The sequence below is a fragment of the Gobius niger genome (genome assembly GCF_951799975.1).
Source record: "Gobius niger genome assembly, chromosome: 8".
Lineage (NCBI taxonomy): Eukaryota > Metazoa > Chordata > Actinopteri > Gobiiformes > Gobiidae > Gobius > Gobius niger.
Window position 1 is genome coordinate 9,818,626 of NC_136859.1, and position 19,493 is coordinate 9,838,118.

General features: G+C 41.3%; 2 protein-coding genes across 11 annotated transcripts in view; both read right to left on the reverse strand.

Moving 5' to 3' along the window:
• dedd1 (death effector domain-containing 1) overlaps positions 1-19,493 on the reverse strand; it is a 516,989-nt gene that overhangs the window by 359,507 nt on the left and 137,989 nt on the right. The window lies entirely within an intron of this gene.
• pou2f2b (POU class 2 homeobox 2b) overlaps positions 15,640-19,493 on the reverse strand; it is a 126,302-nt gene continuing 122,448 nt past the window's right edge. For 8 of the 10 annotated variants that reach the window (XM_079561320.1, XM_079561317.1, XM_079561319.1 and 5 more), the window contains 2 exons: positions 18,353-18,426; positions 15,640-16,077 (listed from right to left, as the gene is read on the reverse strand). In XM_079561320.1, coding sequence (XP_079417446.1) covers positions 15,764-16,077; positions 18,353-18,426 — 388 coding nt within the window. In that variant the 3' untranslated portion in view covers positions 15,640-15,763. The remainder of the gene's footprint in view (positions 16,078-18,352; positions 18,427-19,493) is intronic. The other 2 variants (XM_079561316.1, XM_079561324.1) reach the window with 1 other exon arrangement.

Consider the following 19,493-nt stretch of genomic DNA (forward strand, 5'->3'; position numbering starts at 1 on the left):
TAGTCAGCAAAGAAAAAATACTCAATTCCTATGATTTGTCGACAGATGCCACGAAAGGACCCTTGCTCTAGTTGTTTACCAATCAAGTCTGCAATCCATATTAAAGAGTCCTATTTGCAGACAATTATACTGTGACTTCTTAAAGACAACAGCAATCTTGTACCAAATGACCATCACATCGAGCTTTAGCCGGATAATCGTTAGCCTGCGTTTATTTTATTTTTCCTCCATTGTCTGTGAAGAGTAAATTGAGAGTTTAACCGCGTCAAACAACTCTGGACAAATCAACTCCTCAAAAGCCAAACGTGAGGGGAAAAAAAAAATGCGAGGGGAGAAACTTCTGTAGCTTTTTGAGTGTGTGTGTGTGTGTGGAATAGAGAGGCGCAGAGCCGCACCTATGGTACAGCCGGCGCACACACGGGGAGGGCTGCAGTGTTCGCCAACTCCGCTCTGCTCATGTGTGAAATGAGCAAGGGTCTTATCTCCTGGAAACACACCACTGAGCCAGAGGAGAGAGGAGACGCGCGGCGGTGGGAGGAGGAGGGGGGGTTAAGGAGCCAGGATAGAGGAAGAGGAGAGAGTAGGGGGCGGAGTCATGCGGGTTGAATAATGATGAACGCGCTGCCAAAAAACAAAACTTATATGGAGGTTTAGTGTCGCTTCCCAGTCGCGGAGGAGCTCTCCATCGCAAACGAATGTCCCCATAAGCCGTCTGTCCTCCTGCAGTTCAAGTGTCGGACATTTCGACTCTCGTCCAAGAAGCCTGGACAGCGGCACAACAAGTATAAACTTTTGGTCAGCAGCCATTCAATAATTCCAATAAGACTCCAACTCCGACTTTGTCCAGAAACACTATGCTATCATTACTTCCATATATTTAGTTGGAATGCCAAATGATGCTACACTTATCCCACAACCAACAAGCCTTTCAGCGCAGGTACCTTTAACAGATTGACATTTTATTGACTTTACTTACTAACATGTTTTGTTTTCTAGTTGTAATAAAGAATAAATCATGCCGGGTCCCATCTGCACAGGTCCAATTAAGAAAATTAAAGCAGTTTATTGGAATTGTCCTTGTTCCCGTCTCCCAACATTAAGCTTTTACCTTAAGTTCGGTCTGCAGACAACCAAACAAAACGGCTCACAATTAATCCAACTCACAAAAACAGCGAGGAGCAACTGGACCATGCGCCTGATGCAATTAAACATCTTTGATGCAGACGAAGAGGACAGGTAGGGAAGCAGGAGCAATTGAGCATCCTCAGAAAGTAAAGGCTCGTCGTCCGCAGGAGCCGATGGTTGGTAGTAACTGTCACTCTGAGTGTGGTCCACCAACACATGCAACAGGGGTCCAGAGCCACCAACAAATGTCGATTGTCTGGAGAACTTCCCTGTCACTGGCGTTGCTGACTTTACACAAATGGCCTTAGCCAACCGTAAACTCTGGTCAATTTCCCTACATGTACGTCTAGAGAATGGGGGAAAGAGAAGGAAATCGTTGACTGCAGTTTTGCTCAGTGGAATTATGACTGTTTTTGGTTTATATTTTGCCAAACGTTACTCAAAAGTAACTCAAAGTAGTGCAACTCAGCTACATTTTTCAAAAAGTGATGTGTAATACAAACATATTACATTTTTATAGCTGTAACTACGAATACAGAATGCATTACAGTTTTAAAGTAACTTGCCCAACACTGACAACGACCCCAAAGTGCCTAACTATCCTCTCAGGTGGGTCTCTGGTCTTGGGGCCATGATGACACGGCTAAGATAGCATGACGCCAGAGGGTTGACGGTCAGGTCAGAGTTTGTGGGGCGGACACACAAATCTTTTTATTTGTGAAATGTAACAGCTTTACCTGCACCGAAATGCCTCCACAACACGATGCTACTACTACCCCCAGAATTCAAGGATGCGATGATGCTTCCTGGTTTAAAATATCCCCCAATATTCGCCAAATGTGACGTGGAAACACCTTCTAGGACAGGTTATCCAAATCTTACCATTATTGTCCTGATATCTACAAATCAGATTTTATTTTATTTTTCACTCCTGTTACTCTAATCTGAAGCCGTGAAGGGATGAAATATGTGGAAATGAAACACATTTTCACTAAAGGTGATGTGGTAAAACACCAACAAAAGCATTCTAAAAGTAAGCTGTTATCGATCGTTTTTAGACAATGGAAAACAATTACCGAGGCAGTCTTTATTCAAACTGCAGAGGCAGAGCAAGTCTCCAGAGAGCTATTCAGCATAATTACAGAAATTATCAGCGAAATTAAGGCACTTTGAAAGGAAACTTGTGATTGCGGTTTGCTGTTTTAAGTGCTTCTTTTGTCCCCCTCGCAGTTTACAGGTAAATCTATGGAGTGCGGTGTCTATATTCGATTGTAAAAAAAAACTGCTGAAATTGCCCATAATGCAGTGCGGCATCAGTGGGGCATGTCTTAAAGGCGGGTCTGTCGATAATGGATGTTTAAATTGATCCCATGCGGTTTCCCGTTCCTCTGATCAATGAGGTGATTGTCTGTCTGGCTCTGCTTTCTCCCGAGGACTTCTGCAGGTCTCCAGCGACATCTAGTGGCGGAAACAGTTAATTGACAATGCTGTAAAAGCTTGCATACATCCGGTCAGGCCGGTCATCGCCTGGTGTTACCAAATTGGAAGGCGCCTCCAATTGATTCATTAATGCCTTCATTAAAACTAATGCGAGAGGCAGATGAACAGGGGAAACGTTACATTTAGAATCTATAATGGATTGAGCCAGGTTTAAATGTATGTTTTTTCTTTTTTTTTCCCCCACATATGTGTTACAAAGATTTGTGTTGTTATAGATTGTGTATATATTTTTCTTTTCTGAATAAGCAGGGAAAAAACATTCAACATTCAACATCTTTGAACATCTTGCAAAAAATGGTGTCTGTAGGTGGGAGATAAGTCAAAATGTGAGGAAAAAAATGCATTTAAAAAAAATAAAATAAAAAAGTAGCCTTTGTGGGAAATGAACATTTACATGTACTTATAGAAACATTGAATCAGTGCAGTAATGATACACTTGTGATGTTTAGTTCATGTATTTGTGCCAGGTGAAAGTTTACTCATTAACACAGCTAGAAGAAATAAAGAAAGAAAATGATAAATTAACAGTTGGTGGTGACCTTTTTTATTATTATTATTATTATTATTATTATTATTATTATTAGAGGACAAAAAGGCATTGGAATTTGGAAATGCATATGTAAAACACAGCGCAGGTTTCTGTTTATACTTACTTATACTTACTTTATACTTGTTTTCAAAGTGTTTATTTATTTATTTTTTTCATTTTACTTTGTATTTAGGGAAATATAGATCATGTTTATGAAATACTTACAATAAATCTGACATACCTTCTTTTACAAGTGACTGGAATACATCAACTTTCAAATTTCTGTAGATCTCCAGCGCCCTCCAGTGGTAAGGACAAGGTACAGTCATCTGTAAAGTGCACCTTTAATACAATATACTTACTCACTACAACTACTACTTCTAGAACTGCATACACAAATATGTTCTCTCTAATGTTCCAAATCCCACCTAAATCTGTTTGTGAGAATATTAAAGAGAATACAATTTGGAATATGAAAATGAACTGAACTTTTATTCCTTCAAATTTGTATACATTTCCTTGTCTTATCTCAAGAAATATTTTAAATTGTGTTTTTTTTAATGAGTGTAATAATAGCAAATATAAGAATTTCCACATGATTTTATTTCTTTTTTTGTCCTGTTAACATCAGCTCTTCTCATCTGCTACTTAGCACTCAAGCATTAAAAAGTAGTTACTCATCTGCCTCATTCCTCTCTCTCTCAGATCCTGGGACCGCTTCTCTCTCTCACCAGAGGAAAGGCCACAGCGAGTGACATTAAAGGCCAATTAGCGCTGTTACACAGAGCCAGTCCGCAGATATCCAGCTGTCGGATCACGCAGCGCTGTCATAGTACTTTAGCTGGTCATTATTCCCACTTAGGTCTGTAAGTGAAAGTATTAGCCTCATTTCCCAGGACAAAACAGACTACCCATGACAGTGTTTTGACAGTGAAGTCCGGGGTGCAGTCAGACACACTGTGTGGTCTTTGCTGCCATGCACATTTTCCTTCTGAACAGAAAAAAACAAAACCTCAAATATAAGTAAAAAGTAGTGATCCAAGTATTAATGTTGTAAAGCAAGGAAAGGTATTTGGAGAAAATATGCCAACCTATTTAAGCATTTGAGAACTGTTTGCAGAGCTTTTGTGTTGTTGTAATCTAATCTTAAAATAGTGTGTCATGTAACTTATTATGTGAAATAAAAACCCTTTCACATAGAAATCATAGAAATGCCTTTAACGATCTTAGCTCGGTCCTACAACTGTGCACATTTTGTTCGCCAACGAATCACAGACCTTTTTAAATTGAGAGTTCTATCTCCAATGCTAATGAATAAGGAAGGCTGGCTGAATACTAATGTATGGTGAGGTATGTTTTGTCCATTTGTCCATGTAATTTCTGTTTTTTTTTTTATCATTAACATCTTAAAATATGATGTTTAGTGGCTTCTGGATGTGTATCCAACCCACAAAAAGCAGAAACTTGACTGAATTAGCAATTCAGAGTTAGCAGTAGCTAATGAGTTAGCAATAGCTCAGAGGCTACTACTTTAAGATGCACATTTTTAGCTAAAATCTCAAAAGGTCTGTACTTATATTTATGATGTCTAACTAGGCTTGATCTCACCTAAATGTTAAGGTGCTTTATTGGTCATTATACAACAACTGTACAAGGAAATGTGTCCTTGACCCATCCTTCAACGCCGCTGGGTCCACCTGTAAGGAGCAGTGGGCAACTGCAGTGCAGTGCCCCGGGGACCCGTCTCCAGATGTGGAGCCAGGCTGATGGTCAGAATCACATGGTTGGAGGATTCACCTAGAGTTCAGGAATGTGATGTCATACCGCTAAGCATCATGGGATTAGCAGCAATAATTAACTAATGGAGATTTTAAAAGGTAAAATACTGGAGTTCTTGTTCACATTAAAACACTTGGACATCGCAGTGCATTAGGTGCATTTACTAGTATTAGGTCAACACTTTTTTCTCCACTTTTTATACTGTGTTTAGCTAATGTTATGGAAAATGTATGCTAACAGCTGCAAAGATGGCAAATCTCAATGGTGACAGTGGAATTTCCCAAACTCTATAGAGTTCGGGAATGTGACGTCACATCGCTAAGCATTATGGGATTAGCAGCCATTGTAAACTAATGAAGAATTTAAAAGTTAAAATACTGGAGTTATTGTTCACATTAAAACACTCGGAGACCACAGTGTGTTAGATGTATTTACCAGCAGTATCTCAGCAGCTAACGGAGTCGTTCCACTGTTTTTTTCTCCACTTTTTATACTGTTTTTAGCTAATGTTAGTCTATGGAAATGTATGCTAACAGCTGCAAAGATGGCGGATCTCCATGGTAACTGTGGACATTCCCGAACTCTATTGTACATGTTTTCAGTTGATGGGGGAAACCGGAGAACCCGGAGGACACCCACCCAGACATGGGGAGAGAAACATGCAAACTCCACACAGGAAGGCCCGCACAGTCCAGGAATCAAACCCGGGACCTACTGTGAGGCAAGAGCGCTAAGCCACCGTGCACCCAGCTTAAACATCAAACATCATTCATAATTTGAGATGTTTGATGGCTAATGCTAACTGCTATAGGAAAATACATTGAGCAGGCCAACAAGTTCCTGTTTCTCCTTTTTTATTGTTATGCTTTTTATTTTTTCCTTGTCTCGAATTACGGAACCGTCTCCATGGTTACATTCCATCCAAAAAAACTACCAGGACCTAAACAACAATTACAGAGGCCGCCATGATGGAAAGCAACACAATGCTAACCACTCATACAGCCACTGGGTCACTGAAAGGTCAAGTGCACTCTAATAGGAGTAACAACTGAGTACTGTGTGATAAAATACTCCAAGAAGTACTGTTACTTCAAAAAGTGGTTTAGTGGAATGTACAGTTAGGTCTAAACCTTAATTCAACCTTGATCGATGGCATTTACTTATTTTTCTTTCTCTACACAAAATATTCTCCAAGCTCACCGCTCCCCCCTGTGGTGGCAGGGCGTCATTGCAGTCAGAAGAAGCAGAGACGGTCTCAGCAGTTGTATGTACAGTTTTTGTCTTGTGTTTTATTTGGATGAATGAAACACTTTCAGTTACAAAAATGACTTAAAATGAACAACACTGTACAATGAACAAGCAGAGATTTTTTTTTCTTTTTCTTTCCATTTTTGGGGGCGTTTCAAGATAAATACACTAAAAGGCTAAATTGCTACCACACTGGAGATAGGGAGGGGTTAGGGAGGGACACGGACATGGATTGATTTATGCGATGGAAGACACAAGGAGAGATGGGATGGCGTGACAAGTTGGACAACCATTCAGACAACAGGCTGCGGTCAGATTTAAAGACTTGCAGTGGAGAGAGCAGCTAGAAATACTCGATTTAACAATTGCACACAATCTTCTTCCTGGGCCCATCCACATGAACACAAAAGTTTGCCACAAAGTTCAAAGGCAAGTGAGGCTACAGCAGAATTGATGGGTTGTGGTTAAACCAATCTGAACGTTGTTTGGATGGCAAAGTATCAAGCCACGATATTTATATAATTCAAAATATATACAATCGTGAAAATTCAGATTTGACACACACACAAAAAAGTTTCTTATCCAATACTGAACTGTAAACATGTACAACTGGGTCGCTCTGAGGCCAGGACTTTTCTAAAATAGATTCTGAATTGCAGGGGGACTTGTTTAAAGTGCATATGACAGGTTTTAATCCTTTTGTAATTATGACTTATTTCAGTGGTTCTCAACCCGGGGGTCACGAGACAAATTTGGTGGGTCACAAGATCATTTAGATAAAAATCGCCATATTCTCATTAGCATATAATCTAATATTTTATTGTAGCATGTGTTTGCTATTTTACCAGAGTGCCATTATTTGTTCGTAGTTTGAGGAATTTCATTTTAGCCATTTGCTTTTTTCTTTGTTTTTATAAGAATTATGTCAGCTAATGCTCCTATTTCTCACGGTGTGACCCGAACAGGCGTCACGAACCCCTTTAACTGTTATAATGGGGGTCCAAAAGGTTGAGAACCACGATAACATCTGTAATATTCATAATTGTATTTCAGTAAAGCATCAATTTAATGAAGATATGTTATTTTTAGTCACATTTTTAAGCGAATGACTTGAGTATTATCATTGATATAACCTGGTTGGCACGGCAACAGTCTCAAAATGTGTAACTCTACGTATGTCACTTCCTGTCAGTGTCCAATAAGGAAGTGAAATAATAAACATCACAAACAATGTCAAAGTAATAAAAACTGGGTAACCTTTTTCGCATTGTGTTAGCTATGTTTTAGCAAAAAATGTCTAATGTGTCATATGCACTTTAAATGGATATATTTGAAATTTAAAATCATCAACACATTTTTAGTGGTGCAAATTGGCACCAAGTTTGGCAATACAGTTGCCCTGGGCCTTCTGTTTGAAAAAAAAAAAAAGAGTCTATAAGACATTCAAGGACCTTTGAGGACCTATAAACTATCTAGTATCACGCCTGTTTGTTGTCTTTGTCTGACAGATTTGGCAAATGTAACAAAATAAGTGACTTTTTCTTGCCTAGTCACGTGAACTCAACCTCTTAGGAAGTTCAACCGTGGAGGGGAATCAGCTGCATGCACTGGGAAGTTGGCAAACAATACCTCTACAGTTGACAGTACAGGTCAGGCGCTTTTGTTGTCATCTCCTTCGCACCGAGCCACACCCTTGCACTTTCCCTGCAACAGCATCCCTCCCCCACCCTGTCACGCTCGAACAACTTAAAATTAAAAAAAAAGATCGTTGTAACCATTCTCGGGAATAGCAAATTGGGAAACCCCTTGAGCTCTGTTGACACACGCACATTCACTCACTCTAGACAAACAACAGGGCGAGAGGTTACACAGGTAGACGGTTAGGACGAAACATGAGGATTGGGGGGTGGTGAAGGGGGGGGGGGACGTAACGGATGATTGAATCGGGGGGAGGGGGTACAAAAAGGGGGCGGGGCGGGGATTTAAAAGCAGTACTTTGGCAGCACGAGCAGAAGTAAGGACACAAACTCATAAGAAACAGCTACAAAGATACCAAGAGTTCAATATCATCATCGTCGTCTCCATCACCTTTGCCATGATACCTATGAGAAGATTATTTTTCCAATGACAAGTACTTAAAAAATATACATTTCCTTAATTATTGTCATTATTATTAGTATTATTTCCCTTTGGATAGCTGAGGTTCTGAGGCCGCGTGGCCGGGTGACACGTTTTGTTCCTTATGAGCGGTCGCCAACAGAAGGAAAGGATAGAAAGAAAGAAGAAGAAGAGTGAGTGGTGGCGAGTGTTGTGGTGCACTAAAGATCATGAAAGAGCTCTTTGGTTTTATTCGTTCATGTCTGACGCGCTTTTGCATTTGTAGCTTGTAAAAACCTTTGGACTGAAGCTGTATTGGAGGAGAGAGAAAGAGAGGATGAAAGAGGAGTGTGGGTGGACGCGTTTGAAGGGGCTTTATGGGGTGTGAGAACTTAAAATTCGGATCATTGGCTCCTGTTGTTTTATGGAATAGTTTTACACCAAGCACTTAAACAAAACAGTTCAGCTAACTTATTGAGACTGCTTAAAGCCATACTGCAGGACATTTCACCCAAACACAATAAAATATAAGCATTTTTGTTTTTTTTGTTGGTGACACATACATTCAAAAGTGTGTCTTTGTGGAAATGTTGCTGCCTTTATCTCCAAACATTAGGTTTAAATGTTAGGTTCCCTTCCTAATGATAACTCATTGCAAAAACTGCCAATGCCTGTACTGTTTCTATCTGTGCATTAGGACCAGGTTTAGGATTGTCACTCCCCAATTTCCCCAATCTGCGTCAAAATTCATACTACATCGTGCATGCCATCGTTCTCTTTTACACCTTTTAACTACGCTTCAACAGTTGAACTTCTACCCAACGTTCTTCAAGATTTGAAACTCCAAAAAACGTTGGCAAACAAAGCAGAGCTGCGGAAACACATCCCTGTATCGATTGGCAATAACAGCAGGTGCGATCTTTGCTTTTAAAAATTAACTTGTGAAGCACGTTTTTCCTACTTGAACTATGAACTTTGGGTGTCATTCACCAAGCGTTCGCTCATGTACAGAGCAGGTCACATGTGCACAAGCGGATCAGCAGCAAAGTTGTCAGGCTAACATGGGTAAATGACCCAAGTTGGAGAGTGACAATTATAACAGAAATGTCTTGCAACATTGTGTTGATTATTTGACGTCGCAACATAAACTGGAATATCCCGCTCTGTGGCTTTGAATTTCATTGCCTGGCAAGTTGTGGTTTTGCTTTGTTGAAACAACCACCGTTTATCACTCGGTATTGAGCATGATAGTCTGCATTGTAAACTATAGACTTCTGCATTCTAAAGAACAAACAGTATAATTCATTCATAATGTTCATAGTATTGTAAAGTAATGTGTTTGTGTTTGTAGGAATGTCACTGCAAAGTTTTTGTTAAGGGGGAAAAGAAAGCTCTAATTCCGTGACTTGTTTACTATAATAAAAATCTGAGGACATTTTGATGAAAGTCAGGATTAAGGGAGGATCCACTCGGAGCTGAATCTCCCGGCGAGGCATAAACTTTGGTATCATTCACGAGGGGGGCATCCTCACCAAAGAGGCCAGCCCCGAGCAGACAGCCGCCCCCTCTCCCCCGGCTGGCACAAAAACATCTTCCTCCTTCTGCCCCTTCAAAGTCCACCTCACACAGCGAGACGCGTTTCATGTGTCACCCGGCAACAGCGGCCTGCAGCCACTCCCTCCCGAACCCTGCCCCACTGCTGCCCCCAACAGGCCATTGCGGTTTCATCAGGCTTACACCCCGGAAAAAAAAAAAGGCATGGCACCGCACTGACCTTTGCCGTAAAGCCGCTCTGTTGAACTCAATCTTGAATCAGTGGTTGAATCAAAGTTAGACAGAGCACTTTGGGACACTTCTGATCGTAGATTCGAGGGCAGAGAGCAGCTTTACTCTTTTTTTTTTTCCCTCTCTCTCTCTTTTCATTGAGGAAGCTTTTGGGGGTCAGTTTTGAGGAAATGGCTGTGTTCAAAAAAGCTCATCGCGTACAAGCGGTAGGGGGTTCCAGGGTTGACGGGCCGCAGTCGGGACCGGAGTGTGAACTCGTTTGACCTTCAGGCAGCTCCACAACAGAACGGAGTTAAAAGGCCAACAAAACAAAAAAAGTAAAGATCAGATCCCTGTAGATCAATGTCAAAGTCTGTTCAGCGTCTTATTGTATTCACGCTCTCGGCCCAACGTGCGGCGCCGTTGCCCTCCCTGTTCCCCTGGCTTGAACCCCGTGTTTTTAAAGCATTCATCTATTTGGTTTATCATCAAAGAACATGAGGTATATTAGGAACTATCTCTCTTTAACATCATACAGTGGGTGAAAGAACTGGGTTTGTGCCGAAATCATAGACAAATCGAAAAACAATATGGACAAAAAAAAGAGAAGGCGAGCGGGAGATTCTGATTCAGAATCACCCGCTCAATCTCGGTTAAAAAAAGCAGAAACCTATAGCCATGCCCCGGTTGATCTTCCTCTTGTGTGTGTGTGTCTTTTTTTGGTTTATGCAGCAGTAAAGCTTTCAGAGAGTTCTCCCCGAGGAGGAAATAAACACAGAAACAGGACAGTGCTTCAGGACACCTCAAAGACAAATAGAGAAGACAATATAACTCAGATAGCATTTGTTGTCTTTTAGTAAAATACAAAGTGAAGGAATTTTCAGCTTGATCTGGGAGTGTGTTTCACGGTGATCAAAACGAGGACCATTACCATAGATTATTAAGAATTCAAAATAAATATTCTACTTTTTGTAATCAATAGTATTTACACTTTTCGTTCAAATGCCGGAGCTTCTAGGACTCTGCTCCCAGGCAATCATTTCCCTCATGACTTTTCATTGGTCCGATCACATAATTCGTGAAGTGTCAGTCCCAACAACTTTAGTTTAGTGCCTTGCCGGATGATTTGGCAAGAAGCGGCACAGTTTCTCAGTCTTCTGTGTGACTTTGTACTCGATAAAGCTGCCGCCATGTTTGTTTTGGTACGGCCAATGAATCTGATTGGTTAATCGTCCTGTCAATCAAGCTAATCGGAACTCATGGAGATAACGCCAGGGCCGAGACTACACATCTTTGTATTCACCTTATTCCGGAAGTTCCCGTGGGTGCCGCCATGAATTGTGCCCGCCCATTCACTTATATTAGTTAAAGCAGAGGCCATAAGGGCCACTGCAGGTGTCGTAGCATGTTACGGTTTTTTACACATTAATTGTCCGTGAGAGTAAATACTACGCTGACAGAAAAGACAAAGGTAGAGAGGGATATTGTACATCCAATTCCACAATGGAGATCATTTTTTCCCTCAAACTTGGCTGTAAATACAGTTTAAGTGGCGCTAGCCCGCAGTTAGCTTTGCCCGTTAGCCTGTTAGCTTCTTCTTCGTGATTCCATTTGTGTGTATTGGAGCCTCTGACCCGGTGCAGGCAAAGTTGCAACTGTGGTTCTCTGGCCAGAGACACCAGGGGGAGATGAAAGACCCCCCAGTCATCCCATTAACACTTGTATTACCCCCAGAGGGCCTACGAAAAGGATTATTAAGGTAAACAAGTTACTTAGAAGAAGAAGATCTTTATTTATATACTTAGTTCTTCTTTAACATAGGACTGGAGAAGTCATGGTAAAATCAGTTGCTACACGGTTACTGTTACTGTTTTTAGGCCGCTCAGAGAAACAGTGCAGTGCTGACTTGTTAGTGCAAATGAACATTGGACATTTTACACAAATCAATCTACTAAACATCAGATTTTAGCGGCAAATACAATGGAAATTCTGATCCGTGGCTAAAAGAGGCAAAAGTGGGCGGAGTAAGGTGAATAGAATAGAAAGGCGTGTAGTCTGGCTGGTCAGAGAACTGAAAAACGTCCTCAAAATGGCGCTCATAACAGGAAAAAGCCATCTCTTTATCAATGTAAGAGAAATTGATATTTGAGTCCCGACCTTGGCCGAGGTAGTGCAAAGTATCCCATTGTATGATCTTATGAGGTGTCCATCAGTGCAGCTTCTATAGCGCCCCCAGCAGGTCTCAGTGAACAGATATAAACTATTCCACTTAAGAGTTCTGTTTGCATCTTGGAAATATGTGTTTTTCATCGGAAGAAAGATCAGCAGGGGACAGACCCGTCTTTACAAATGCAGCGTCGAGCATGAGAAAGCACCTCTATAAATAAATAAGCAATAAATAGCCATACAAAAAGCAAATCATATTAGAATCACATTATCGAAAACCTACCCTGAATAAAAAGTACAATCAAAAGTCTAAAGCATCGAAGAACAGGAAACCGAAAAGAGCCCAAAGAGAGATAGTTGAAATTTTTGGTCTAAAATCAAGTTATTATCATCAATGTTTTTTAGGATCTTTTTCTCAAGACATTTTTCGTATTTTTTTTTTTTTTAAATACATTAGCGATAAGTAAGCAGTAGAACATAGATCTTTTTTTTCCTACAAAATCTATAGAAGCACTAACAGATACATTCCGTCTAAAGAGTCAATGCAGGGTGGGGGTGGGGGTTAGCGGTTTTGACCAGTCGCCCGCCCCGCCTGCACCCCCCTCCCCCCCCACCTGCACACACATTTGGTTTGTGAATGATTTCTCCTCGTGTTTTTCAGCCGTCGTCTATTTGTCGAACAAAACAAACCCGAGCACTCTTTGGATAGTCCGTCTTATTTGGGAGAAAAAAAATAAACATAAAAAAACACGCTCCGAGTATATACGGTGCCTGCGAAACGGTCAAAACACACGTGATAAGGCGTCAGTCGATTTTTGGACGATGGCACGTCTCGGAAAGAAAAAAAACAACAACACGGCGCCCCAAAATCGGCCTCCGGTGCCGCTACTGTTTGTGGTTTGTTATATTTGGTAGCAATTTTGTTTTGTTGTTGTTGTTGGTTTTTTTGGCTTTTTAGTGGAACGTGTTGTCTCGTCGTCGTTTTTTTTTTCTCCTTCCTTCCGCCGTTGAAAGTCTTTTTAACTAACAATAAAAATCCGGAAGCTAAATTTTCACAGTATTTTTTCCAACCGACCTGATAAAAATCTCTAGCACGACTATGAAAAAAATAAGGAGCTCTCGTAGTAAGTTTTAAAGCGAGTTACGTTATCCCAAATGAGTATAAGCACTAAAGTACAGTACAAGGAGAGGGGGGGAAAGAAACGGCATTAAGATACACAGCAGAGATTAGAACAAAAAATAAAAACAGATTATTTTTCTTTCCTTTTTTTTTTTTGTTCAAAAGAAGATTCAGAAGTTCAGTGAGGTCATTTGCGTTTCGCTCCATCCAGGACCAGAGAGAGCTGAGCTGGAGAGAAGGAGGAGAGGATTTTTTCCCACCAATTTTGTCTGCGTTCTCTCTTCCATGCTACAAGTTTTCCCGATCCCACAGACAAAAAAAAAAAAAAAACACTCTTGCACTTTAAAAAAAAAAAAGAAGTCTGTATCCCCTCCCTCTCTCTCTCCATCTTCAATTTGCGTTTTTTCTTTTTGGTTTTGCTTCGGTAACTCCTTGGGTTGTTGTTGTCGTCGTCGTTGTGTTGTGTTGTGTGTGTGTTCTTTTTGGTTTCAAATTTTTGGTATCCTCTTGCAATAAAAAAAGAAAGAAAAGTTGTGAAGCCTGCACCCCGTCCCCCCTCCCTCGTCATTCGCCCCCCCCCCGTCCCAGCGCCTGTCCGACCAGCTCTTCCCGTCATCTGGGGTTCGGAGTAAGCAAGGAAGTGTTCCTCGGTATATAAAGCTCCCCCAATTTTGGGAATTTCGGACAGGCGTTTTTTTTTTTGGGGGGGGGGCATTTCGTTAGAAGGAAGGGGGACTTTCCTGGGGGGGGGGGATTCCAGCGGAGACTTTTAGCGTCCTGTTTGCTTTTTTGTTGGTCCGCCAGAGCCAGCCATTTTGTGTCTTTGTTATTGTGTTTGTTTCGACCGCGGCTTCCCCCCACTGGGAGAAAAATCACCGCGGCGCTATAAGAATGCTTTGGTTTCCATTTGAGGATTAATGCCAGTGTGAAAGTGGAAAATAAGAGTGATAGATGGAATGATGATGGGTTTGAGACAATTTGACAAAAGACGCACAGGTGTAAAGGGAATGGACCACGCGTGACGAAACCAAGCTTTATTGACTTATTACTTAGCCTAACACATATTAACTATTGTTCTCTCTTGTCTTCAACCGAAGCCCGGAATTCCATATAAGTTTTCTTTTTTTTTTTGCAGGGCGTGTTCATTTAGCCGTGGCCGTTCACTTTTTCGAAAGAAGCAATAAAAGATTTATCACGGGCACACCTGCGCGGCGACGGCTTACGGGTTTGTTCTTTCTTTTTTCGCGATCGATTTCGTTTTACACCCTGAAATCGCCTCCACGTGCGCCAACTTCGGCGGCTAATCTTTGGCACTTAGTGAAGACAGGATCAATCACACAAAAAAAAGAAAAAAACACACACGAAAACATAGGATGAAGACGATGATGATTACACAAGCTACCAAAGCGGCAACAATAAATAGAAAACAAAAGGGCGCATTTCGAAAAACACTGCTAATAAATAATAGAAAAAAAGTTGTATTACAAAGAAAGTTTTTTTAAAAAAAAGGTCGATGCTCTCCGAAACCAGAGGTAGGTTAAGTCACTGGTGGGATGACGGGAACAACATGGAAACATTCAGAAAAATGCCGACAATCGTTTTACAGAATGAAATGGCGGTGCGTGGTTAGAATGAGCGAGTGAAATGCAGTTGAAACAAGTCCTGGTCCTGGATAGCTTCGGTATTTACACATCCTCTGAATACAGTAAAGCTTTTCTCTCCGTTATTTTTGGTATTTGAGATTTTGGTATGGTTGTCATTTTTTTTTTTTTGTCATTGTGTACTCCTCCTCTTCATCCTCCTAAGGTAAATTTTTGGTTTTAACCTCTACGCCCTCCTCCGCGTTCAGACCCGCAGCTTTTGAAGCAAAAAAGTAAAAACAAAAAAAAAAGTAAGTATGCACAGTCCTCTTCGACTCTTCTCTCCTACGCATTGGTTTTTGTCCTTGCCGCCATTCCTGTCGTCACAAAGTCAAGTTTTTTTTTGTTATTTTTTTGTTATTATGTGTCATTTTTGGTTTCTGCACTCAGACGCGCACCTCTGCCGTCTTCTCTGCCTCGTGGATTAAGAGTCACTAGTGGTTTTTTTGTCTTCCTTTTCTTTCCGAGGCTTCTGGAGATTGCAGAGGTGCCGCGCCTGATCAAACGTCCTGGTTGCCTCCTGGTTTTTTTGGATAGATAAAGATTTTTGGTTTCGATCTTTCCCTTTCCCCCTTCTCTTCTCCTGATCGCGTCTCTCTCTCCGTCCCTCCACTCTTTCATTCTGTGTATTTTTGGCATCGAAAGACCGGGGGAGACGGAGAGAAAAAGGGTTGTTGTTTTTTTTTTGCCGAAGAAGAATTGACGGGAGAAAGAGATGAGCTTTGGTGTGAAAGGCGAGGTTTGCGATTCCCTCCGTCCTCCTCCTACTCCTCCTCTGATTGGCATTCGTGGCTGTCACTCGATCTTGGCTCCTCCCAGGGAAGGCGGGCTGTGTGCCATTTCGATGGAGGAGCAGGAAGAGGCGGGGCTTGAGCAGGGCGAGGGGGAGCAGAGGGTGGGGCTTATGCTGCTGGCCGAGGGGAACGGAGAGGACTTGCACATGGCCGCGCTGAGCAGGCCCGCGCCCGGGGACTGGCCCATGTGGAGCAGGGCCGGATGCTTCAGGAACAGAGAGGAGTGAAGGCCCTGGCCCCCCGAGGCCCCCAGCATCACCTGTTTGCCGCCCTCAAGACTGGAAAGGGGCAGCTGGCCACCACTGGCTGCTAGGGCTGAAGACAGACAAACAGAACAAACGTTTTAGTGTTTTCCTCAGTGGGTGTTCTTCCTTTACTAAAACATCCTATCCAGTAAAGTTTGGAAAAAAATAAAAAATGGTGAGTGTACAGGTGAAACTCGGAAAATTTTGTTTATTTATTTCTGTAATTCAACTCAAAATGTGTCTAATATTTGATATAGACTCATTACATGCAAACCAACATATGTCAAGTCTTTGTTTGTTGTAATTATGGCTATATTATGGCTTACAGTCCATTTTCAAAATCTTAACATTTTCTGAGATTTTGAATTTGTGTTTTTTTTACAAGCTGTGAGCCATAATAATCAAAATTATAACAAATAAGAGGCCACACATAGCACACTTTGCATGTAATGAGTCCATCAAACAGTATAATATAACAATATTCTAATACTGTGCAAAATGAAATCAGATTTCATAGCACTCATTGGGTTTCTGTTGCCATGCTGCTACCTTGACGTGACATCATCTGAATACACTCTATTATACTTAATATATGAAAAAATCCTATGAACACATTGTGATATTCTATCGATGTGCCTATTGTCAAAAATACAGTTTATTGCACAATTTGTTTTTACAGTGAGTGAAAACCTACTTCTTCTTTGTTATTTCCCCATGACTAAAAGAAAAAACAAAACTGAAATAAACCTTGTATTGTAATATCTCTAAAGTACCTATTGTGCTTTCAGTGCAAAAACAAAAATGAAGTAGAAAACACAATAGTTGTCATGGAAATGTTACATTACTAACTGCGCGTCATGCAAACTTCAACAACACAAGGCTGCATATAAAAATGCAAAGATGGGCACTCGAATAGAAGCTTAGCCCGAGTCGTTTTACATGACAAAGGCAAGTCCTCGCCATGTGTTAGTGTTTATCATTCTCCTCATTCGTTTACACAAACACCTACATGCAAATTTGCACACGTTAAGTATTTGTGGCAGATGTGGTATAGGGTCACATAAAGGGAGAAGTGGTGGACTGAATGAGCACACAGCATGCATTCACATTGGACACTCAAGCACACACTTACGGGACTGATGACAATATGATTCCCCAATGTCCTGTTCTGTAGCCTGTATCTTACATTAGTCATCATATTGTGGCGAGAACTGCAAATTATCTCTATTCAGTTTTTGTTTAGTAAAAGCAGGAAACCTAAGAAATGCCTTGACGTGGACCTTTAGTTGCACTCTCATAAATTGGGATTGATACTGTATTTCATCATATTTGTCTATTTGCCGCCACGTGTTGTTTGCGATCACTCTCGGGACGCGAGAGCACCCTCAATGACAATCCACGGATGGCGCACATGAGCTTTTTTCAATCGGTGGTGAATGACCAATGACCACGTCAACAGTAGATGAGTTTCGTGATGTGTAATCCTGTCTCTAATAACGCGGCAACGACAACGCACGTCCTCCCCGCGCTGATTGTTTACTTCCTGTTTGCACCGCCTCACAATGTAGTTGCCACGGTCACCAGACTCATTCGCTGGTGACAACAGTGACTGAGTGTCTGGATTTCTAGGAAAAACCAAAATGACATCAACATGACAACATGGTCTCATCTAATCACCATAATGTTTTATATCTACGCTTAATTTTGTTTCCATTTTCTGTTGTCACGGAAATTCCCCAAACTCATTATTTATTGTACTCAATTTGTTGTTTACAAATGATAAAAGGGGGAATGAGTGGAGTATAAACTATTAGTAATGGTCCAAATCCTTTTCTAACACAATTCTGCCCCCTCAAATCTTCTCAGGGATGAAATATACACATATCACAACTGCCGGGGAGCAAATAACTAGCCCTTTTTCCACTAATGATAAAAAATGCTTTACAATCTTTTACACAGTGCACAGTGGTCCTTTGTTTTCTCTTCTTTCTTTTTCTCTTTCTCTTCTTCTTTTGCTCTCTGCTGTGCTTGTACAATACACAGGGCAAAGTTAGTTTTTTGTTGCTCGAATTGAAGAGTTTAAGTCAAGACTGCGATGCCATTTAAGATCGTTTTGTCACCAAAGCTCGGTCTGACTCCAAAAGGGGGAACAAAGTTTGGGAACCACTGGGTTAGAAGTTAGTCATACACAGTAACTGCAGTGTCCACTACAACTTCATTTATAGGGCGCATTTCGTACACAAGGCAACTCAATGCGCCCTACAAACCTAATTCCCCACTGGTGCCAACACAGAACTATGTAGGTTGCATTCTTTTGCCTGCTGACGTTAAGACTTGGAACACACCTTGGATAGTGGCCAGGGGATTGTTACCGAGGAGGGCCGGGTTCATCCCTGTGTTTACTCCCATCACAGTGTTCCTGGTTGCCACACACACCACACCAGAACCAGAAGAGGCAGGCAGAGGAAAGGAAGGAGACAAAGAGAAGATAGGAGAGCAAGAAAAAGAGAACGGTTAGCTGCAGCACAGACATGTTCAGGGAAAGCTGGAGCGATTAATAAAGGAATCAGCAGTACAGTGAGAGATAAGCAATAGGCACACATGCATTTGCTTTAGTAAGAATTACCCAAAAATATTTAGTATTGCCCGATCACCCAGTTCACAAAATATCGGAAACAATGTATCGCAGTACTTTTGATACTCAACCTAGTTATAGAAAATAAATATACTAATGTTTCTGACTTAAAGGGGCTGGATGCAAGTTCGTCATTTTATACTCACTACTGCCACCTCAGGTCTTATGCGTAACTGCAGCTTCAATATTTAGCTCATGCATGAGGCACTTCGGACCCGAATTAACACCATAGTTGTGGTGAACAGGTCTGAGCTCATTCGATACATTAGGACATGGCTGGAACATGTAGGGGGATGAAAATACATAATTTGAACATTTTAAAACTCTGTATAGTCCCTTTAAAGAAGAACTAAGTAACTTGTTTACCTTAATAAATAATTTTCCTTGTAATAATATAAGTGTTAATGGGATGATTGGAGGTCTTTCATCTCCCCCTGGTGTCTCTGGCCAGAAAGCCACACTTGCAACTTTTCCTGCACTGGGTCGGAGGCGCAACACACACTAATGGAATCACGAAGAAGAAGCTAACAGGCTAACGGGCAAACTAGCGCCACTTTAGCAGTGTTTACAGCCACGTTTGAGTGACAAATAATCCTCTCCATTTTGTAATTGTGTTGTGGCACAATGTACAATATCCCTCTCTCCCTTTGTCTTTTCTGTCAGCGTAGTATTAACTCTCACGGACAATTAATGAGCAAAAAAACTGCAACATGCTGCGACACCTGCAGTGGCGCTTATGGCCTCTAGGGGCATGAGTTACTTAGTTCCGCTTTAAAGAGAGTTTGGTTAAATCCAGATTTGGTGCTGATTGGTTTAAAACAAAGAGCCAGACCTTTAAAATGTTTCTGCCA